Genomic DNA, 22,486 nt, shown 5'->3' on the forward strand with positions numbered 1-22,486 from the left:
ATCCCTCCCAATCCACACGTACTAGACCACGCCGCTCTGTAAACAAATCTAGAGACCAAATGACCCAATATGCCCAATGCCGCATCACTGATTGGGGAAGATAATGCATAGACCAATACGAGAATCGGCCCACCATAAGGAGATTGTCGCCTAGCACGGTGCGCCCTGACCGCGCCCGCATCCCCATTTAGCGAACGGAGCGACCGTGCCGAGCCCAAACAAGGGTAACGGAGTTGCTGTGCGAACAGTAAGCGCTGACAGGCGCTCACCGACCGTCCATCGCCCCAGCCTCTGTAACATACCCTCAAGACAGTCTGCTCCCTACCTCGGACCGCGTCCAATAAGGCGAGCAGAGGCAACCACCGAAATACAACCCACTACATGGAGACGGTGCGAGACGGCGGGAAGGCAAAAGCGGGCGCGATGCGCCCCATACTTGTGCGTCGTATAATCAAATGACTGACACTAGGAACGATCCTAACGACACGATGTACGAGAGTGTCAAGCAGCGATAGCGTCCCGGCCAACCATCACAGAGAAGAAGCAGACACGAACCCTGACGGAACCCAGGCTGTCCAGCGACAATATAACGGACACCATGAGCCCGAGCGAGCGTCGACAGAACTCAATCCACCGCCGCACTGGAAGAGGAATACTGCACGACGCGAGGCCGTAATCCTACCCAATAGGTGACCGATGGCCTCACAAACAACGCGAGGCTAACGTTTTCGGGCCTCATGAAAGGTGAAATGAAAATTCACTGCCCAAAGGTACGGGACGAACGACAGCGAAGGCAGGCTGAAGCGACCCAGCTGACAACCAGCGTCCACGATGACCCGGAAACGCGTAACGAAAGGCTCCATAAATACGAGACGAACGACGCACGAACCCCTCGCCCAACCAGCAGTACTTAGCCGCACCCTAGCACGCTCAGCCTCTGTCAGTAAAGCACCCCGCCTCCTGTCTCAATCTCCGCTATGTCCTCTACCACTGTCAACTACGAATCCACTCCGATCCAGCCCGACTTCCAAGGAACTCCCTTGAACGCGAGCAATACCGGCGCGCCAGGAAGCGGTGAAAGAGCCGCCTCGCCCACGTACGCGCAGATCGCAGCGCGAACGCTGTCCCCGAAGATGAGCGGCAACTCCACGTACGTTGTACTGCAATGCCCACCGCCAACAGTACCAAAGCTAATGCACTGGCAGCGCTGCTGATGAAACAGGCCCTGCCGCGCCTCCTCCGACGCCACAGTCTGAGGAAAGCCCGCTCGCGGCTCCCTTCACTCGTGCGTAACAGCTCGATAAGACTGAAGCGCACTAATGACGCCGTGGATACCCCCAGAACGCGAGACCGCTCCTAACGAGGACGACGACCTGGGATGGACCACGGTCGCGACACCGAAGAAATCGAAGAAGTCAAAGACCAAGAAGAACAAAGGGAAAGGAAAGGAGACCGCCCCAGCGACGCCGATGATCGTCCAAGCCCCAGAGCCTCCCGCACCCGATGCCTCGCCAAAGAGCGTGGAACCGAGGAAGCGCAGGCGCGTGGACGAAGACTACGGAGTCGACGAACGATCCAGCGTGAGACGTCAGGAGGCTCCCCGTAACCTCTCTCTTGCGTCAAAGTCGCCCATCCTCTTCACACAGAGCTCTCCGTCCCCCTCGTACCTAGCGTCTACTGACCCCGGTGATAACGAGGCTCTTAACGGCGCGGACAACATGAGCATCGACCTTGAAGTGGAGCCGGGCTCCATCTTCGGCCAGCCGGACTTCACTCACCACACGACGGCCAGCTGGAACGGGTCACAGAGCAACAGGTTCGAACACCTTGAACCTGACGCGCCTGGGCCGAGCAACAAGCGGGACGGAGGTCGCAGGAGCGATGCCGCTCGCAGTGAACGCATACCCTCGTCAGGTATGACCAAACTCTGTGACCTGCGACCTAAAAATGACGAATATCACCCACAGACAAATCCCCCATCCCGTCGCGACAGCCATCCTTCTCTATAACACCGCCGCAGACTCCTAGGCAGTCGCGCGGTAATCGCGCTCGGACGGCGACGCCGGCCGCACCGTCACGCATACCAACCAGATCGTTCAAGAAACGTAACGTAGACAGGTCCCCAACCCCGTCCTCCTCACGCGCGCAGAAGTCCTCCAGCGACGTTGAGATGCTGTTGAGCGATGGCGAGTCTGCCCGCTCCTCCTCTACGGCTCGGAGCGCTACTCCCCCTCCCCCTCGTCGCCCGCAGCAGCGCCGTGGCGGACGCGGACGCTACTCCGTCGCTGCCATAGGCAACCCGCCCTTCCAGCCCTCTCCGTCCCCCGAGCCAACCCCCTACGATATCATCAGAGCCGATCCTGACATCATCATCACCCCGGAGGGCTCTATGAAGAAGGTGCAGGGCGACTGCATCGACTGGAAGAAAACAGGCATGGACCCTGGTCAGGCGAAGGCGTGGAACGACTACGGGAGAAAACGGCCGCTGATCGTCGCACAGTTCGCAGAACACGGTACAGGAGAGGCAGGGGTCGATGAACGCGTCTCCTTCCTTCACAACCTCACTGCCCGCCTCTCATCCAACGACGACGTCCTCGTCACCCCTGCGCACGGACCACTGGAGGCACGAACACAGCGTGTCGGCGTCTTCTCGCCCGCCAACCGGGAGCCTGTCTGGTACAGCATCGAGGGCCTCAGCGAAGAATGGTGCATTGCCTTCGTACGCGCCGCTTGGCTCCACACTGCCGGCCACACTCTGAACTTCGCCCTCTGGGGGAACTCGATCCCATCCCTCTGCGCCGCCTTCCGCTACACCTTCCGCTTCCGCGCTAAGTCCAAAGAGCAGTACATCGCAATCGTACGCCGCGCACTCCTCAGCGACGCCGTCAAGAAGGTCGTCCTGGAGGTCCTTCTGAGGGACATCGAGAGAGGTGGACGCTGGAAACGATCGCTGCGCGACGACGCGTTTGGTGAGGTCCTAGACTCTGTTGACGTCCAGGTTATCTCCTGCCGCGTCTCCGAACATACCTCTGAGCCAGTCGCCTTCATCTACATTACTCCCCCTACCGCTGACTGGAACGACTGGACTCGCTTCCGCGACGCAATCCAGAACTATGGATTTGGATCGCCGGCGGCCGGGCACCCTATCGCCTTCAAAGGTCGCGTGTACTGCACCTTCTGCCACTCTCTAGGACATCCCTGTGGACACTGCCCGGCCAAGAAATTCTTCTTCCCGCCGGAGACGACCCAACCGCAGCACCAGCAGCCGTCGACGAGCACGGGCCGAGGCGGGAATCGTGGCGGCCGTGGGCGTGGTGCTGGCCGAGGCCGCGGCGGCGCGAGGCGAGGCCTCTAACGTCAAAACCCCCGACCTGGCAGTAGCCGACTGCGACGGCCTCTGAATGCTGCTTGAGTATCTGTGTACTACTGTTCTTGCCTGTACTATTACATCCGCGCTCATCGTCGTGCTATAAAAAGAGTTGTACTACTCGAGATCCGAGTCCTCCAAGCAGCAAGCACTAACGACAATGAGTGCAACGCAGGAACGCCCTCTATGTCGAGGAACACACGCCTAACGACTAGCCCACACTTACTGACCGCTCACGCGGGACAGGAAAGCTGTCGTGTGTGCCAACCCCGACGCACCCTCACAAAACAGGGGCACTACCTAGACTTGCCCCGCCGAGAGGCTTAAGCTACGTTCTCAGTACGCTGAGGACTAGCATGTCACCTGAGGGGCTCAGGAGCAGCCCCCTCTCGCCGTGGATCGTTGTAGCGGCGAGATCGAATAGCAACGGCGCCACAAGAAACACAACATATAACTACGGACGACTTACTGTCAAACGGCCATCAACCTTCCGGGCGGATAGGAGCTGATATCCCCCCTGCCCATGGAAGCTCCAATGACCCCCCGGCAGGCACAGACGGCAGGGCGACCCTCCGTAACTCACTGAGACCGCTGGAAGCGGAGGGCGGCGTAAACGCACCCAGCACCAACGACGTTGACACGAATAGAAATTCACCGTCAACACGTAGGAAGGGCCGGAACACGAGAGCAACCATGACGGTTGCCTCCCTGAATGTCAACGGGAAAGGACGCCTAGCAGGAAACACAAACAACAAGTGGAATGCCATTAACCACCTACTACGAGAGGAACGGATAGGCATAATGGCGATCCAAGAGTCGCATCTGAATGCCGAACTAACCGACGCGATACATGCACTCTATGGAAGACGAATACACGTCATCAGAGGCGACTCTGACAGAGAGGGTGTCCAAGGAACGGCCTTCGTACTGAACAGAGAACTAGTAGACACATCCTGCATACAAGTGAAGAACGTGATACCGGGCAGAGCTCTCTCTATCACGACCAAGTGGCACAAAGAACACAAGATAACAATCCTTAACGTATACGCACCGAACGATGCTACACGGAACAGAGCCTTCTGGGAATCACTAGCTGAATACTACGACAACCACAGACTGAATCGCCCAGACGTGATCTTGGGAGACTTTAACGTTACAGTAGACACGATCGACCGCTTACCACCTCGAGAAGACAATGTCGGCACAGTAACAGCACTAAGCTCGCTGCTCATGAACCTCCAACTCAAGGACGGCTGGAGGATGTCTGAACCGAACCAACGCGACTACTCCTATCCGCAGAGGGCCGCGGCCTCGAAATCGAGGATCGATCGCATATACGTCACTGACAATATCCTAAAAGCGTCGCAATCATGGTCCATAAAGGCGACAGCAGTCCCGACCGACCATAAGCTAGTCATGGCGAAGATAAGTACCGCCCAGGCCCCCTACGTGGGGAAAGGTAGATGGACGATCCCACTGCATCTGATGAACGATGTCAACTTCCAGCGAGACGCCAAAACGATGGGGAATCGCGCCCTAAAGAAAGCAAAAGGTTGCCTAGAAGACGGCTGCCGTGATGCGCATAACAACCCTCAGCTAATACTCAGCACATACAAGAAAGACATTGTCGCGCTAGCAAGGAATATTATGAAGAAAAAGGCCCCGAAGCTAGACGCAGCTATTAAGAGGCTGAACGAAGACATAAATAGAATACAAAGCCTACCTTCATATACTGAAGACCCTAGCCTGCTAACAGAGGCAGACGTGCTCCTAGACAGAGTTATCCAGCTGGAAAGAAAACGCTATCAACATATCCGCGAAGCGACGACAGCGCGGTACGCTCTGAACGCAGAAGCCATCAGCAAATACTGGTCCAGCATAAACAAGGAGAAGAAACCAAGGGACGTGATATACTCACTGAAAATGCCCGGTACCGAAGCCATGGTAACCAGATCTGACAAAATGGCACAACTTGCACGCGACTACCACGACAGGCTGCAAGAACGCGACGACCTACACTCTGAAGATGCCGCCAGGCCGGAACGTATCCAGAAGGCTGCGGGGAAGCTGGAAACAAGACTAGACGAATATGAGAAACAGACACTGAGCGCATCAATATCTATGGATGATGTGACAGACGCCCTAAAGAAAGCGAAACCTGGGAAAGCGAGCGGGCCCGATGGCATCCCATATGAGTTCTGGAAATCAATGTACGACAACGATGAGACGTCGGAAGACAACGAAGAGGGGTTTAACGGTGCTAACCTGCTCCTCCTAGCGTATAAAGACATAGAGGCTTATGGAGTCGACCCCAAATCCGGCTTTGCCAACGGCTGGATGTGTCCAATCTACAAGAAACATGACAGACGCGATATCAGCAACTATAGGCCAATCACAGTTCTGAACTCAGACTATAAGCTGTACACAAAAGTTCTGGCCTCGCACCTGGCGACAGTGGTCAAAAAGGTAATACACCCGAACCAGGCTGGTTTCATTCCGGGTCGGCGTATAACTGACCAGACGCAGACATGTCGCACCATGGTCGACTACGCTGAAGCTACGGAGGAAAACGGGGTTATAGTGGCATTAGACCAAGAAAAGGCGTATGACAAGATTAAACATGACTACTTATGGATAGTGCTGGACAAAGCCGGCGTACCACGCCAGTTTATTGACCGAGTCAAGAGCCTATATGAGAATGCCACGACCGTCGTGATTATCAACGGGGAATCCAGTACCCCCTTCAAAGTCGTACGCGGTGTAAGACAGGGCGACCCGCTCTCTTGTCTCCTATTTGACCTCGCCATAGAGCCTCTAGCATGTGCGCTCCGCAGCTCTGACTTACATGGCTTTGCCATACCCGGGGTGGCCGAGCGGCTCATTACGACGCTGTTTGCGGATGACACGTCAACATTCCTGTCCAGACAGGACAGGTGGACCGACCTCTGGTCCATTCTCTCCGAATGGTGTGAAGCTGCGGGTGCCCGCTTCAATACTGGAAAGACTGAAGTGATACCGATTGGGACAACAGAATACAGGAAGGAAGTACTACGCACCAGGAAGATAGATCCATCCTCAGACAATGACGATGACAAGATTCCAGACATGATACACATCGCGAGAGATGGCGAAGCAGTCAGGATACTGGGAGCATGGGTCGGTAACCAGACGGAGAACGCTGCAGTATGGGTGCCGACAATCGAGAAAATACAGAAATTCCTGAATAGATGGGGCTTCTGCAACCCAACACTGACAGGCAAACGACACATCATCCAGATGGGCCCAGGTGGTATGACGCAGTATCTGACCACAGTCCAAGGGATGCCTGAATCAACACGGATAACGCTGACCAAAATAATGAGGACCTTCATATGGGGAAAAGGTAAATCACCGACGATTAGCATGGAAACATTATCCCAGACTAAGAACGAAGGCGGACAAGACATACTGGACATACAGTCACGAAATGAAGCAATAGACCTAATGTGGCTGAAAAGGTATCTCCAACTGGACGACGAGAGACCCCTGTGGGCCTTCGTAATGGATACTATCATTGCACTGAATGTTAGCAAAGCCGCTGGCGCAATACAAAGATCGACCCAACTTAATACATTCCTCCAGAACTGGAGACCCAGGATGGATGGCTCATCCCCACTACCCCCCTATGTGAAGAGCATGCTAAAGACGGCAAAGAAGTATAACGCGAGCTTTGCCGCCATAAAGCTGGATAGAGCCCTGAAGAATCAACTACCAGCCTGGTACCATATAAGCGCATCCAAACAACTGAGACGTCTTGACAACACAGCGCTGAGTAAATGCTTACGTTTGACACACCACGTCGTAACAGTGGCAGATATCGCAAGGACGGCGAGACATGACGCACCTATCGCAACGAATACTGACGGCAGCGAGCCCTCCTGTACATGTGCTGGCTGCGAGAACGATAAGAGGTCCGGATGCAAGGACCCACTGAAGTGCAAGGATGCAGCGGGACGAATACTGCTACTCCTTGAACATAAATGGAACCCCATGATGGACTCCCCGGCGGACGGCTTAACACTCACCAAGAAACGACTTGAAGCCAACACCAAGGCTGTTGAAAAAGGCGATGCCGTAACGTTCAACCCCTCCGTGACTGAACACGGGGGGATAACGGAGGCCTTCCGTGTATTTGTCGACAAAGAGAATATAACAAACCCACCTGCGGTTCGCCCGAGGAGAGGTCTAACGATCGCAGCAGACGCGTGTAAGGCGTACATTCTTGCCAGTTCCGGCCCAAACCCTTCCAGCAGACGAGGGAAACTGAAGCCAGACGGGAATGGACTCCTTGTTATGAGACATGTCACAATCTATAATGACCTAACACGGTTGGAGACGAACCTGGCAAATGATCCACAGACGAGTGGCGAAATATCGGCAGCCTTACGTGCCATGCAAATCGTCCCGAAAGACGTCCCGTTACATTTCATATGTGAATCGAAGACTCTGAGAGTCGTACTGGTTGATGAACTAGAAAGATGGGAAGATACGGACTGGAGAGGAATAAGTAATCGAGATGCTTGGAAAGCACTAACAAACGCACTCAGACAACGCTGTGCGGTGACGACCTTCCGGAAAGCCAAGAGCAAAGCTGAGAAGCAACTGCTAGTAGATGGTCGATCAACAGCACGCCAACTAGCAAGACTGAATACCTTTCTCACCGTAATACCCCAATCGGCGCAATGCTTCGACCTGTCAGGCGTGAAAATGAAATGCCTCACACAACGCCTAGCGTATAGGATGATAAGACTCCGAAATCACACAGTAAGAGCATCCACTGAACGATCCTTAAGTTCGATCATACCTGAGATCCAAGGACAGAATGGGAAGGACGCATCAGCGGAGGAACTGTGGATCAGCCTCAAATCCAAAGACATACGTAAGACAATATCAGACTACATGTGGAAGTGTGTACACAACGCACACAGAGTGGGAAGCTTCTGGGAGAACATCCCAGGTCTTGAAGATCGCGCCAAATGCTCGTACTGCGGGGCGACAGAGTCAATGAAACACATATTAATTGACTGCCAAGCACCTGGACGAGACATAGTATGGGACCTAGCTGGGTCTCTATGGAAGACCAAACAAGCAGAATGGACACGCCCGAGTTATGAAGAAATTCTGGGAGTAGGCCTGCGAGAATGGCGCACAACCAAGAACAAAAGAAGACCATCAGCTGAGAGGCTCTGGAGAATCCTAATCTCGGAATCGACCTACCTGATCTGGTGCCTGAGATGTGAAAGAGCGATAGGACACGAACCAGACCCAGGATGGACACACTCAGAGAAAGAAATCGCCGCAAGATGGACGACGTCACTGAACAGACGACTGCACTTAGATATGACGATGACCCACCATAGATTCGGCAGACAAGCCTTGAAGAAAGATCTGGTCCTTGGGACGTGGAGAGGTACCATATTCGACGAACTCGCTCTTCCGGACGACTGGACGAGAACAGATAAGGTTTTAGTGGGTATTGCACCCTTCGTAAGCGACGCTAGAGGCGAAGGGTGACTGAGTCCCACACTGGCAGCGACAGCCGTGCTTAAACTGCATTTTCATCCTTGGACGCATTAGCGGGGGAACCCGCTGGCTGGCTGAACCAATGGGGTTAACCAATTGTTAATTGCCATAATTCATTAAGAGCCTTCCAAAAAAAAAAAAAAGAAACGGCGTTGAAGGTGCACGGTCATGTGATCGCCCAACTGCAAGGACGCAGGGCCAGGCGCGCGCCTCAGGCATGTCGAAGTTGACATCCCGACTCCCGAGGCACCGTTACTATCGCTTTCCCTGCTTTTTTTTTTTTTTTTTTTTTTTTTTTTTTTTTTTTTTTTTTTTTTTTTGGAGGGCTTTCATTAGGACCAGGCAGCTGACAATTGGTCAGCCCCTGAGTCCCGGCCGGCCAGCGGGTTCCCCCGCAGTTGCTTTCCAGGGATAAAATGCTATTACGCACGACCATAGGTGGTCAGTGTGGGGCTCATACTATCCGTTATCGATGTCTTCCCATGGACGGATGTCGATACCCACTAAAACCCTACTTAGGCCAGTCCAGTCGTCGGGGAGGGCAAGTTCGTCTACTAATGTCCCTCTCCATGTACTGAGGACCACGTTATTATTCAGAGCTAGCCTACCGAATCGTTTGTTCGTCATGGACATATCGAGGTGTAGGCGTCTGTTCATGGTGGTCAGCCACCTGGCACGTGTCTCTTGTCGTGAGTGTGTCCAGTCTCTGTCGTCATTATGGCTGATGACCCTCTCACATCGCATCTTCCATATGAGAAAGACTGCTTCAGAGATTAGTATTTTCCATAGTCGTTCCGCTGTTGGTCGTCGTCGCCCTTTAACGGTTCGCCATTGCTTTGTACCAGCACTCAAGATGTCATCGTAGCTTGGTCTACTCCAGTCGGCTTGCTTCTTAGACCAGGTATGTTCTACTAGATTCCAGATTTCATCTCTGCCCGTGGCGGAGCATTCAGTAAAGATGTGGTGCATAGTTTCTTCAACGTTGCAGCGTGCGCACTTGGATCGCTCCTCAAGGCCGGGGATGTGTTTCCAGTACTTCCCACATCTTAGGGCGCCATGTAGGCTCTTCAGTAGGAAGTCCTGTATTGGTTTCCTGATCTCATTCGAGCGGAGGCTGATCCATAGGTCAGCTTCTAGGACAGTACGTCCGGTGTTTATCTGGATGCTTGTGATAACGTTGTTAACGATTCTTTGCGTAGCTGGTCGTCTTATGTCAGATCGCTGTCGTCGTATCAATCTATACGCGAGCCGTTGGGTGAGTGAGGAGAGTCTTGCTCCGGTAAGGTTGAAGAATTGTTCAGTTTCAGGGATGACTAACTTGGTCTTGTGTTCTTGGTCGAACTTCTTGGCGAGGTCTCTCCCCTTGTCTATCATCTTCCATTCATCCCCGTCAACCGCTTGCCTGAAGGTTGAGGGGGCGCATCGTTGTCTCAAGATGTTTACGAGGGCTCGTAGTGCGTCCTTATTCTTTGCACCCAGCCAGTCTGAGTCTTCCCATCTGCGTAGGTCGCGACATATGTTGTTGCGAAGGTCTTCGGATTCACATATGAAGTGGAGTGGGATGTCCTTGGGAGCGAGTTGAGCTGTATATATCGCCGCCGCGATTTCGCCGCTAGATTGGCTGTCTTGTACTAGGTGAGGTTCTAACTTAACCAGTGCGGCCGCGATCGGTGTTCCTTGCATGATTGACACACCATCACCTTCTGGCGGCGAGAACTTTTGGTCAGGACGGGCTTCTTGTCGTCCGGGTGCAGCAAGGAGGTATACCGTCGCAGTTTGATCGATTACACTGATACCACGCCTTGGTCGTATCGCAGGTGGGTTCTTTATTGTATCTTCCTGGACGAACACTCTGAAGATCTCCGAGACACCGCCTCTTTCAGTTACAGTGGGGTCAAAGGTCATGACTCCACCCGTTTCAGCGGCTTCATTGTTATCGCTTCTACGTTTATATGTTAGGGTGAGTCCATCAGCGGGTGAGATTGTCTCAGGATTCCACTTGTTATCCAGGGTTGCTATGAGCCGTGCGGCAGCTTCAACGCAGCGCAGTGTATGTTTACATCCTTTCATCATGGCAGCGACGCATGGCTCACATGGACATTCTAGCTTGGCGTCGTTTGGGTTGCCGTTGTCTTGTATAACGTCGTGACGTTTGAGGCGCAAGACGTCACCCACATAGGTGATTCCGTGAGCATTGCGCAGACATTTACTTAGACTTGTATTGTCCAGTCGACGTAGGAGCTTAGTGGCACTCAGGTGGTACCACATTGGTAGTTGCAGTTTTAATTGGCGGCTCATCTTCAAAGCTCCAAAGCATACCTTGTATTTCTTCGCTGTGTTAAGCATATTTCTTATGTAGGTCGGCATTCTTGAGGCTCCTCGGAGCTTAGGGTCCCAGTTCTGTAAGAAGGTGTTGAGCTGCGTTGATTGTCCTATAGCACCGGCACTAGATTTGACATTTAGGGCTATTATGGCATCAATCATGAAAGCCCATGCGGGTCGGTCGGTTTGAAGAGATAGATATCTTCTTAGCCAGGTGAGTTCAATTGATTCATTCCTTGCTTTGACGTCAAGGATGTTTAGACCACCGTCTACTATCTCCTGTTGCAGGGTGTCTAGATTGATGCTCGGTTGCAGATCTGAGCCCCATACGAACCTGCGTATGATTCTGGTGAGTGCAAGCTCTGTTGATTGTGGCATTCCTTGTACCGTTGTCAGATATTGGGTGATGCCCCCCGGGCCCATTTGGATTATGTGACGTTTCCCAGTGAAGGATGGGCCACATTGTTTCCATCTATTGAGGAATTTCTCAACTTTCTCGAGGGTAGGTTTCCATATTGCGGCCTCATTTGTATTATTACCAATCCAAGCACCCAGGACGCGAACGGCCTCACCGTCTTTAGCAATATGGATGAAGTCTGGGATCATTGAGTCATTAGATTCCGGGTCTATCTTGCGGGTACGGACCACGTCACTTCGGTATTCTGGTGAGCCAATCGGTATGACTTCTGTTTTACCTCTGTTAAACTTCGCTCCGGACGCTAGGCACCAGTCTTCAAGTATGGTCCATAGATCGTTCCATCTATCGCTTTGGGCGAGGAACGTGGATGTATCGTCAGCGAAGAGTGACGCTATTAGTCTTTCAGTGACTCCTGGTATGTGGAAGCCTCGTAGCGAGGAGCGTCGGAGCGCGCATGCGAGCGGCTCAATCGCAATGTCGAACAGCAGGCACGAGAGGGGGTCTCCTTGCCGTACCCCTCTGGATACTCTGTATGTGGAGCTTATTTCCCCATTAATAATCACCACGGTCGTTGCGTGTTCATATAGGTGTTTGACTTTATTGATGAAGGATGCAGGGAGTCCAGCAGCGGCTAGGATGATCCATAGGTAGTTATGTTGAATTTTGTCGTACGCTTTCTCTTGGTCCAGCGCAATGATGACGCCGTTTTCTTCTGTAGCTTCAGCATAGTCAACGATCGTCCTACAGATCTGGGTTTGGTCTGATATCTGACGGCCCGGCACAAAGCCGGCTTGATTTGGGTGTATGATCATTGTGGCAACATTGTTTAGGCTGGACGTCAGGATGCGTGTGTATAGCTTGTAGTCGGAGTTCAGTATTGTTATAGGTCTGTAGTTACTTATTTCTCTCTTATCGTGTTTCTTATATATCGGGCACATCCAGCCGTCTGCAAAGTTGCTGTTGGTATCGACGCCATATCTGTCAATATCACTAAAGACCAGTTTGAGGAGCGCGATACTATTGAAACCGTCCTCGTTGCCATCTGGGTCTGTGGGTCCGCTCTGTAGGATTTTCCAGAGTTCATACGGTATGCCGTCGAGACCGCTGGCTTTCCCAGGTTGTGCTTTCTTTAAGGCATCTTTGATGTCTTCTGCAGTGACTCCTTTGTCGAGGGTCGCCGTGTCTTCAGGGTCAAGCGATGTCTGTAAACTGGCTACAGCATGCTCCATGGCAGCGTTTATTTCAGGTCTAAGTGGTTGATTGGTCTCGGATTCTTGTAGCGAGTTATGGTAGTCTCTTGCTATTTCTGCCATTTTGTCGGAGCGTCTTATATATTCTTGTGTGCCCGGCTTCCGGAGCATATGTATGAGATCACGCGGTTTCTTCTCTTTATTTATAGCAGACCAGTATTTGCTGACTGTCTCGTTATTGAGTGCGTATTTGGCTGCAGACATCTGTTTGGAATACTGATGTCGCTTCTTCTCTAGTTCTGATATTCTGTCCATGCGGACTTCGGACTCTATCTGGAGTCTGGGATCGATGTCGAAGTTCTCTCGGTTCTGAATATCTCTTACTTCTGTCGATAGGCTCTTGATGGCGGCCGTGAGTTTGGGCGATTTCTTCTTCATCGTTGTCCTTGCTAGTGTTACTATCTCATCTTTAAAGCACTTGTGGATCAGCTGTGGGTTGACTAGGCATGTTCTGTTGTTTGAGGACGCTGCGACCCTGGCTCTTTCTAGTGCGCCATTTCCTATTCTTCTAACGTGCGCGATATATTCAGTGTCTTGCATTAGCGCGAGGGGAATGGACCATCGTCCTTTGCCTATAAATGGCGCATGCGCCGTACTTAGATGTGCAAGGACAAGGCGGTGGTCCGTAGGTACAGCCGTTGTCGTGATTGTCCATGTATGAGATGATTGTAATATTTCTTGCGATGCGTATATTCTGTCTATGCGCGATCTTATGGCTGACGCCTTTTGTGGATAAGTATAGTCTCGTTCATTGGGACAGGTGAGTCGCCAGCCGTCTTTCATCTTGACAATGTTCATAAAGGATTCCAGCGCTTCGACTGCTAGGGCGTTGTCGTCTCTCGGCGGGAGTCTGTCGATAGCTTCTTCAACTATATTGAAGTCTCCCATGACGACATCAGGTTTATGTCGTCTTCCTGTGCGATAGTGGTCTTCGAGGTGCTTCCAAAACACTGTGTTCTCTGTCGCATTGTTTGGTGCATATACGTTTAGCAGTGTTAGGGCTATTTCGCGGTGCCAGTGTACGGTAATTGACATTGCCCGGCCTGGTATGATCGTCTCAATTTTGATCGTGTTTACGTCGGTTAGTTCTCTGTTTAGGACATAGGCTACTCCTTGTGCCTTTCCGTGTGTAGAGCTACAGGATATCACTCGTAGTCTCCTTCCATACAATGAGTGAATCGTGTCTATAGTCACGTCGTCAAGGTGGGATTCTTGGATCGCTAGAACGCCAATCCGGTTCTCCTTCATCAGTTTGTTTATACCGTTCCATTTGTTGTTGGAGTCTCCTGTTATATTCCCTACACCGTTTACATTTAACGAGCCTATCTTAAGTGTCGCTTTTGTCTTACGCCCTCTGTGTGTCTTGTGACTATTTGGGTCGCTGCGATTGGGGATTGTGTCGCCATCCTCCGTTTCCAATCTTATACTCAATCTCCTACTACGGAGGATCGCTCTGCCGTCCGAGCCTCCCGGCCTGTCATTAGGACCTTGTCGGGCAGAGTGGGATTTAGTCCCTGTCGGTCGGGAGGGAGTGTAGCCGGTTGCCGATTGTGCGTCCGCGGGTGTGTTTGGTGTTAAGTTGGTAGCCGTTGCGATCGAGCCTGCTGCTACAACGATCCACAGCAGGTGGAGACTGCTCCTGAGTCCCTCAGGTGACATGCTAGCCGGAGCAGTTGCCCGGGTTCGCTTAAGCCTCTCGGCGGGGCAAGTCTATGAGTGCCCTTGTGAAGAGAAGTTTTGTTCATGTTGAGGCGGGGTAGGGATTTTACATGCTGTAGGCTTTCCTGTCTTGCTTTCGCGACCAGTATATTTGGGCCTTTAGACATATAAAATTTTGCAGCCCTAGCCGCTCATAGAGTCTGTTGATTTTACAACGTATGTATTGCATTTTTGTTCGTTTTGACTTGGTGGTGAGTGTGGGGCGCATCGTCATGCTTTCCAAGATGCATTCTTTGTCAAAACAGGATATGCGTATACAGGAGTGCCGTTTGTGTACAGGAGACAGCGAGCGTGACGGTCACTTCATAGAGACAGTAGCATCGTAAGGGAGGGAGGTTGTTTCATTGATAGAGATCTACATGTAGCCGTGGCCACCCATTCCCCCGATTCCTCGCGCACGACCACCTCGGCCCCTCTGCGTTCCACCTCCACGCTGGCCGCGTCCACGGCCTCGCCCGCCAGGGGCGCCTCCGTTCGGCGGCGGCGGCGGGGGCGCGGCCTGGGCGGGAGGCTGCTGCGGCTGGTCATCATGCCATCCGATGGTGCTGCGGACGCTGCAGAAGGGTGAGGTGTGGCCTAAGGAGTGACAGTATCCACACCACAGACGGCCGATGAAGGCAATGGGGTGGCCCGTTTCTTGAGAGCCGAAACCGTGCTTCCGGAGTGCGTCGCAGAAGCGTAGCCAGTCCTTTCGATGAGCCGTCGGGGGTTTGATGTGCAGAACAACGACCATCTCGGTCATGTTGCCTACAGTTCTGGCGGGGATGAGGTCGACATCGACTGAGTCGAGAAGCTTAGTGAAGGCTTCGTCGTGAGAGTGACTCTCCCAGTAGCCTCCTCGTGCGACATCTCTCGTGAGGGCGACTGAGATGATACCGTATAGCTCGGGGCCTAGGAGCTCCCGGTGGATGAGACGGCGGTACTCCTCCTTCGATTGCGCTCCGAAGCGATGTATGAGGCGCCACATTCCACATAGGAGAGGGTTCGAGTCGCGCCAGAAGTCGAAGTTCAGGGTTATGAAGGACGAGTTTAGCCATCCCATGCGGACAAGCGCGATGCAGACGAGCAAGTTAAGCCCTCGTGCGAGGTACCAGTTAGGTTCTTTGTTCGGGCCATGGAAGCCTTCGATAGAGTATGCGGGGATGATGGCGACATTGGGAAGGTGGAGGATGCGCGCGAAAGCGTTGGTGATTGCAGCGATGCGTTCCTCGAGACCCGGTTCTTCAGTGCCGTGGTTGGGGATCTGGACTGCAACAACTGGTTCAGTATCATCAATCACGTCCCACGCGTCTTTCTGCGTGGGGGCCATACCTCTTGCCTTCCAGTCGGGGCGGTCGCCCTGAGGCTTCCTCCACAGAGACCGTGGTGGGACCGTGGCGTCATGATCCAGCGAGTCGACATCAAAAGGTACTTCTTCGTCGTCTGAGGAGGCAAGCGACGCGGAGGCTGAGGACGAGGCTCCACGCGCGGTCTGGGCCAACCTGCTTAGACGACGGCGGTTAGCACGTTGCTTGCAGCGACGGCGGTTTCGAGAGGACCCTTGCGGGGCCGGCAGTGGGGTGTCAAACATAGATACGTCCGACTGGCGGCTAGATGTCTGTGACGGGGGAATTGGCGACGTGAATTCGTCGTCGCTCTCGTCAGCCCAGCGGCGGCCTTTCGCGGGCCTCGACGGCGTGGCAGTGTGGGAGCGCCTGCCGCGAGATGGAGACGGAGTCACAGGCATAGCGATTGGGGAGGACGAGGGAGGGCGGGGGAAGAGGAACTCTTCTCCTGTACATTGTGTATAGTGATGAGTAACTTGTGTGCGAGAGCGTGTTGCAAGACGACAAGGCTTACCTTGGTACACGAACTGCATGTGCCCGTTCGTCTCCTCCCTTCCGTGCAAGACAGAGATCGAAGGCGAATAAGACGGCGCTTTAGCCAACGGAGCCGCGGTGCGAGCTTCGCCTTTGCCTTTGCGTGAGCGACGTGGGGTAGATTCATCAGAACTCGATTCAGTGGCGACAGCGAAGTCAATGTTCATGGCTTCAGCGATATCACGTTCATCAGCCGTGTTTGCCCCAACAGGCGAACGGTTGCTGCAAGGGTGTGTTTTTAGAAGATATGTTTGTGTGATCAAGAGGTTACATACCTCTGCCATGGTTCATTGGTCTTGGCTTGGGCATTCGTGGACGACGTGGCGGGGTCCTGCTGCCTGTCGCTCATTCTGGGGCCGTCGTCGTCGTCAAGATCAGTCGCCGTACGTCTCCTCTTACGCGGCTCACTGCTGCTAGCCTCTGATGTGGCATTAGGCATTGCAGCGTGGACAGCGGCTTCTAAGGTCGCAGCGTGGGCCGCAGCGTCGGTGGTAGCGGCTTCGGATGTCGCAGTAGTGATCGTGTTAGAGCCGACGTCAGGCGTCTTCTTAGTTGGCTGCTGGGCCTTGTTCTTGAGCTTCCGGAACTTCATCTGTCGCAGCGACTTCTTCTTATTGGCGACAACGTGCCATTCTCCACCGCTTTGTTCGACCTCACGAGCAGCAGCAGGGAATTCCGCATCGTTCAGAGTCGTAAGGTGCGGAGAGACCGGCAAGGTCGGGGAGCGAGGTCTGCTATAGGTGATGAGAGAACGATGCGGAGTAAGGACGATGTTTGGACGAAGGTCTGGGAGGGTCATGAGTGCTTACTTGGTCACCATCGTGGCCCTTTGGCCGTCGCTTGGAGTAGGCGGGTTAGCCGCCATCTCTGCATACGACAGGGAGCGGCGTTCGGACGACGGCGGCGACGACAGAGGATCCTGTCCGACGGTTCTGTAGTCTTCAATTGGTGTGAGCGAGGGAGGCGCATTGTAGTCGTCCTGGCGGGCATTCAGCAGCTTGGGAGGTGACCCTTGCGGGTCAACAGCGGGGGAGGATGCGGCAGGAGAGTGCATTTTGAGTAAACAGTAGAGAATAGAGACGAGAAGGTCACAGTGTGATGTCGTTTGTAGAGCGTATAGGGCCCTTTTTATACTCTCACGTTGCCGGCTTTGTGTTAGAGTTAGGGAGCGACTATGCAGACGTCGTCAGCAGCTCGTCAGAGAGTGAACCAGGTTATTGGAGAGGAGGAGAGTGAGCCAGTTTATCGGGGGATGGGAGAGTGGTTTGCAATGGTTCAACTTGCGTCGCCTTCACTTTGACCTGCAGACATCGCTGGCGCTGTTCAGTAAGCGGCCACGGGTGCCATTGTGGGTAGTTCAGGGTCTTGTATCGATTGAAGGACTCGACTGAGCATTTTCCTGTAGACACCGTTGGTCTTCTACGCCACCAACGGCATGTTCCTGTTCATTGTGCTCCACAATGCGACAGAAATATCAAAAGTAAGGGTCTATGCGGGAGGAAAAGGCGGCACTTACACCAAACTGGTATCCGACTGCCGCGTTCCGACCGGTGTGCTGTCAGTTCGTGTGAGCGGTGCTTCCATGCCGTTGCTCATCGAACGCGCAGTTGTATAATTGGGCCGTCTCACCGTTCCATCGTTTCTAATTTAGCCGTTCATAGACTAGTTCGAATTCACAAGTTGTACGGTTGGAGAGACGCAGGGCTGGCAGAGGAGAGTACCAGACGTATGTGGCCTGCAGAGGGCCGTTAGATTGGGGCTTGCGGTGCGGGTAGCGAGCAGGGGCGCTGGGAGGCTGCGACAACTTGGGCGTTTAGTGTGTAGTTGCGTCCTCTTTCTCTTTTAGGTAAGTGTCAGCATCTCGGTGTCTCGCGCTTTTACCCTATCGGGTACGCTCCACGCGCCGGTCGCAGTCGTCGTGTTCTGGCAAGTGGCGTATTCATCATTCAAATTTGTTGACACGTGTGCATTCAGTTGGTGTTCGTACAGGTACGGATCCACGATGCTCCTGATAAGCTCCCTTCCTCCTGTCAACCTGCTGGTGTTCTGAGGCTCGGGATCTAGGCCGCAGGCCTCGTCACTACACGCTCTCCTCATTGCTCTTTGCTCCTAGTGGTGCCTCGTGGTTGTCTCCGTGTTCGATGATCTTGGGCGGCGCCAGCGTCATCTCTGACAGCGGGCGCATTTGCAGTCGACTTCGGAGCTGATCTTCGTCCGCCTCCGTGATGTCGAATTCGTACGGATTGACATCCGTATCGTTGAAGGGATGATGGAGACGGAAGAGATCGTGTGGATCAGGTTGTAGAGGTAAGGTGTGGTAGAGTGTCGTGTGCTTATAGCTATCCATCTTGCACAGATGGACCCATGGTATAGGGACTCTGAGGCGCATCCCTGTCTTTCCTCCGGCCAGTCGTAGAATCGCCCAGTGACGTGTGAGGGAGGCGACCTTTGAGACACGTGCCGACCCAATCACGTGCGTATTCGTGCGCAATGTCGCAACTTGGCCTCGTGCAAGTGGGCGTTGGGGTTTCTTGTCGACTATCCAGGTCTCTCCGTCCGTGTTACTGCTGCTTTCGGGTTCTGCCTCCACGAATATCTCGACTGCTATAGCGTAGCTCGGAGGCCTGGTGGTGGCGTGTTGGGGGGGAGAGACAGGGGACTGTGTTATCGTGATTGGATTCCTGTTCGTCGACTCTTGCCTTGCTCGTGTGGCTTTTGTTGTGGTGGTCTGCAGAGGGTGATCTGCAGGCCTACGAGGATTACGTCCAGTAGAGAAGGTGAGGAACATCTTAGAGATATGAGCGTTTATTTTAGTCGCCTCACCTCACTATATCTTTAGTTACGGCAGCATAAACGTGACGTTCTAGAGGAGCGTTTATGGTTATACATCTGACTTGTGGGTTATACAGTGATGACGTCAGTTACAAGGATGAAGGCGTACATGGTTGAGGGCCAAGGATCATCACAGTGAGGGGGGAGAGCGCATAGGAGCATAGGGCATGGGGGCAAGGAGGGTGGGCATGTAGCAGACTGAGGCGGCGGGCTGATAGTGATCTGGAAGCGAATATTTTGGGGATTTATGAATATATGTGTCCATGATTTCGCCTTAGCTTGCAATGGTTCCAGTATTCACATGTGATGAGGGGTTTTAAGTATAAATTACACTCCATATGTACCATACCCGTCTGATCGGATACGTTTTACAGCTTCTACAGCGGTGTCCAGTAGAATGGGCTTTAAAGAGATGTCAGGCTGTCACAACGTCAACCTAGCCTGGGTTATTCTAGTCGAACATTCACTCGGGTTTCAGATTGTGTAACTAGTTAGTTTCGCCAGAGTATTGGACGCGTTTGAGGGGCGCGTGATTGTTTCATTGCACGTGTTTTTAAGGCGGCTGATTTTTGGCGGTATGGCTTACCGGTCTTCCGGGCGCTCTGGGTCGGGCCGTGTGGCCCCGGGGGCGACCAGCACAGCCTTAGTAGTTATGTGAGCTCATCGTGTTCAGTATCCCAGTCGCGATGGTGCATGTGGGGGCGTTCATCGCAATATTCGACGGTATCAACTAGTGGATCATGGTCTCGGGGGGTACAGGCATCGTGACAGGAGAGGGGCACCTTGTGGGTGTGAGGTGCGAGGTGCGTTTCCTACTTTAGTTTTCACTGGGTCACTATCGGGGTGGCCAGGCTCGGCGTCGACAACGGCCAGTAGAGATCTCAGCCGAGCTCAAAAGAGCTCAGGGGTGAGGTACGCAGCATGTCTGTATCGCGGTCGTCATGGCTCTAGCGATGTGCAACCTCGGCTATCTGCCGGTTTATACGATTCAACGGCCTCCAGCTTGGCGTAGCTGGCACGTCTCAGCAGGACGTGAAGGTCGTTTTGAGTATATCAGGCTATTGTCGTAGCTGATAGTCGGGCCAGTGCAACGACTGTTGTGGGAAAAACTTCCCAGCCCGCGACCTCAGGTCTGGTAACTACCAGAGGTCGTTATAGTGCAGTTGGTTTCGCCTCCTACGAGGTTACTTATCCCCTGGACCACGTAAAGGTCTGCACTGGACTCGTCGACGACGAGCCCACCCAGGGGTCGCTTTCCCTGCTTTGTTCCTGTAAAGTGGGACATACCTACTTCTCGTGTCACACTGTATCCGCTATGAGCTCGTCTCACAAGTTCGCTACTGCTACTGCCGCAGTACTTGCTAGTCTCGCCACAGCGGCTGTCGCTCTACGACTGCTCCAAGCTCGGGGGAGCAGAAACCGTTCTGTAGAAGGAGTGCGTGATACGGTATGTTCCGAGCGACTTTTTATCTGTAGCTTACTGAAACTGGTTTCAAGTTACCTCGAGACTTGGAGACGTGGCGCCTGCTTGACCCTATGGATGAGGTCAAGCGTGTCTGGGAGGCCGTCAGGCCGACACTTCATGACGCCGGAATTCGACTGTGGGCGTATGAAGGATCTAGCTCAGAGGCGGATCCACAACAAACTCTCATGTCCAACGGCTTTGCGTATCTGACCCCGACGCGTGGCGAAGCTTGGGTTTCAAGACTCCAGATGTTTAATTGTCATGTGAGTGTCGGTGTTGAATGGCTCCTACCTGCTGACCAAGTCCCCTAGAATGAACTTACCTGTGGAGGTTCGACTATTGGAGGGCTCAACGTGGTCATTCGCGTTGCAGCTATAGGAGACGAGGGTAAACGCCACCTGGAGATCTTGCGCAAGCTTGCCCAAGGCACGACCGGCTTGTGGACAGAGAATCATGTTGTCCCTCTTTGGAAGGAGGTGCAGTTTGATGATATCGTCTTCATGGTCTCGCCGTACGTTGGTCACTCGATGGAACAATGCTATGGGAGGTGGGCGAACAACTCCGTCGGAGATATAGTGGATATGATCCTGCAGGCACTTGAAGTGGGCGATCACTGTCTCGTCCTGTCAACTGCAACTCATATGATCTGTAGGCAATCGTCTTCGTCCACGGGCTCGGAATAGTGCACAGAGTAAGCAATCATTTTGCCCGACGTAATCGCTGTATTCTGACAAATAGGAAGGATCTATGCAAATCAAACTACCTTGTTCAGTGGCATCCGGAATCTTTGTCGACTATGCGGGTGCCTCTATGCCGCCCGCGTGCATTCCTGACAGACTTCGAGACAGCTCACGAGTTTCCACCGGATATGCCTACTGAAGAGCGGTTGTTGAGTGGTCTGCCTGTCGAGGACTACCAACGGCCTGTCCCTCCTGAAATGGACTCCGGGGCACTGTACGACCCGTTCAAAGCCGACGTATGGCAGTTTGCTGAGAGCTTCTCTGACGTTAAGGTACGTTGCGTTGGAGCCGTGTTCTGTCATGGTGTATATTCGATGATCACCAAATTTTAGACCACCGTTCCCAGCATCGATGCTATCCTAGAAGATATGTTCGCGTTGGATGTGTCTCTGCGATTGTCTGCATCAGATGCTCGCGACAGGCTGGCGGAGGTCGTCCACAGCACTCCACCTATAAGCCTTCTGATTCCGCCCCTCCTATTGAATCCCCTGCCTATATTTTGAGTTCTCCCCTTTCGTGTAGGGTTTATTCATATTTGTCGCTTGTAGTACTTTCATCTGATTGATTTTTGCATTCCTGATTGGAACACCCTAGGCCCTGACTGTGTGATTACTCCGGTACCAGAGACAAACCGTTTAGCTCAACGTGTGTATCTTCGGCGGTGATAACTACACCGTGTTTGCTGAGCGCTGAGCGCCGGGGTCTCTAATCATTCCGCTGGCATAGGATTGGGTGTGTTAGTCGCGGGATGTATTCACATGGAAGCACCGCCCAGGGCCTAGGGCTGTGGACGATAGAAGCTGTACGGCGAGTACCCGGCAGGCGACGATTGCTGCGATTGACGTTGTACTCGAGCAAATGTTTGCGGCGGACCCCTTGGCAGACGTCGTACATAGTATCCCTGCGGCCGTCCTCCTCATTCCACATCTTATCCTGGAGGAGGAGGAGGAGG

The 22,486-nt window shown here is 53.2% G+C and overlaps 7 protein-coding genes across 7 annotated transcripts; 4 read left to right on the forward strand and 3 right to left on the reverse strand.

Moving 5' to 3' along the window:
- Positions 1-977: 977 nt before the first annotated feature.
- On the forward strand, positions 978-3,355 carry C8Q71DRAFT_862226 (uncharacterized protein; the record flags this gene model as incomplete). Its single annotated transcript, XM_047928006.1, has 4 exons — positions 978-1,150; positions 1,206-1,285; positions 1,342-1,914; positions 1,968-3,355. The coding sequence occupies 4 exons, from the start codon at positions 978-980 to the stop codon at positions 3,353-3,355; spliced, it is 2,214 nt and encodes a 737-aa protein (XP_047774037.1).
- A 3,687-nt stretch (positions 3,356-7,042) lies between these two features.
- C8Q71DRAFT_716273 (uncharacterized protein) lies at positions 7,043-7,624 on the forward strand (the record flags this gene model as incomplete). Its single annotated transcript, XM_047921091.1, has 1 exon — positions 7,043-7,624. A coding segment is annotated over one exon (582 nt), but the record flags the coding sequence as incomplete, so codon positions are not given.
- A 174-nt stretch (positions 7,625-7,798) lies between these two features.
- On the forward strand, positions 7,799-8,920 carry C8Q71DRAFT_716431 (uncharacterized protein; the record flags this gene model as incomplete). Its single annotated transcript, XM_047921101.1, has 1 exon — positions 7,799-8,920. One exon carries the CDS (start codon positions 7,799-7,801, stop codon positions 8,918-8,920), a length of 1,122 nt encoding a protein of 373 aa, XP_047774039.1.
- A 468-nt stretch (positions 8,921-9,388) lies between these two features.
- Positions 9,389-10,612, reverse strand: C8Q71DRAFT_716518 (uncharacterized protein; the record flags this gene model as incomplete). Its single annotated transcript, XM_047921109.1, has 1 exon — positions 9,389-10,612. One exon carries the CDS (start codon positions 10,610-10,612, stop codon positions 9,389-9,391), a length of 1,224 nt encoding a protein of 407 aa, XP_047774040.1.
- Positions 10,613-14,993: 4,381 nt separating this feature from the next.
- On the reverse strand, positions 14,994-17,551 carry C8Q71DRAFT_727255 (uncharacterized protein; the record flags this gene model as incomplete). Its single annotated transcript, XM_047921838.1, has 4 exons — positions 14,994-16,411; positions 16,478-16,719; positions 16,773-17,228; positions 17,307-17,551. The coding sequence occupies 4 exons, from the start codon at positions 17,549-17,551 to the stop codon at positions 14,994-14,996; spliced, it is 2,361 nt and encodes a 786-aa protein (XP_047774041.1).
- A 1,026-nt stretch (positions 17,552-18,577) lies between these two features.
- C8Q71DRAFT_862229 (uncharacterized protein) lies at positions 18,578-19,285 on the reverse strand (the record flags this gene model as incomplete). The annotated part of the gene is made up of 1 exon (XM_047928007.1): positions 18,578-19,285. The coding sequence occupies one exon, from the start codon at positions 19,283-19,285 to the stop codon at positions 18,578-18,580; it is 708 nt and encodes a 235-aa protein (XP_047774042.1).
- Positions 19,286-20,732: 1,447 nt separating this feature from the next.
- Positions 20,733-22,138, forward strand: C8Q71DRAFT_321880 (kinase-like domain-containing protein). The gene is made up of 6 exons (XM_047917803.1): positions 20,733-20,776; positions 20,827-21,057; positions 21,106-21,396; positions 21,447-21,485; positions 21,537-21,806; positions 21,867-22,138. The coding sequence occupies exons 2-6, from the start codon at positions 20,866-20,868 to the stop codon at positions 22,035-22,037; spliced, it is 963 nt and encodes a 320-aa protein (XP_047774043.1). The 5' UTR covers positions 20,733-20,776; positions 20,827-20,865; the 3' UTR covers positions 22,038-22,138.
- The last annotated feature ends 348 nt before the right edge of the window (positions 22,139-22,486 follow it).

Source organism: Rhodofomes roseus (assembly GCF_022264815.1).
Source record: "Rhodofomes roseus strain CIRM-BRFM 1785 chromosome Unknown C8Q71scaffold_29, whole genome shotgun sequence".
Classification (NCBI taxonomy): domain Eukaryota; kingdom Fungi; phylum Basidiomycota; class Agaricomycetes; order Polyporales; family Fomitopsidaceae; genus Rhodofomes; species Rhodofomes roseus.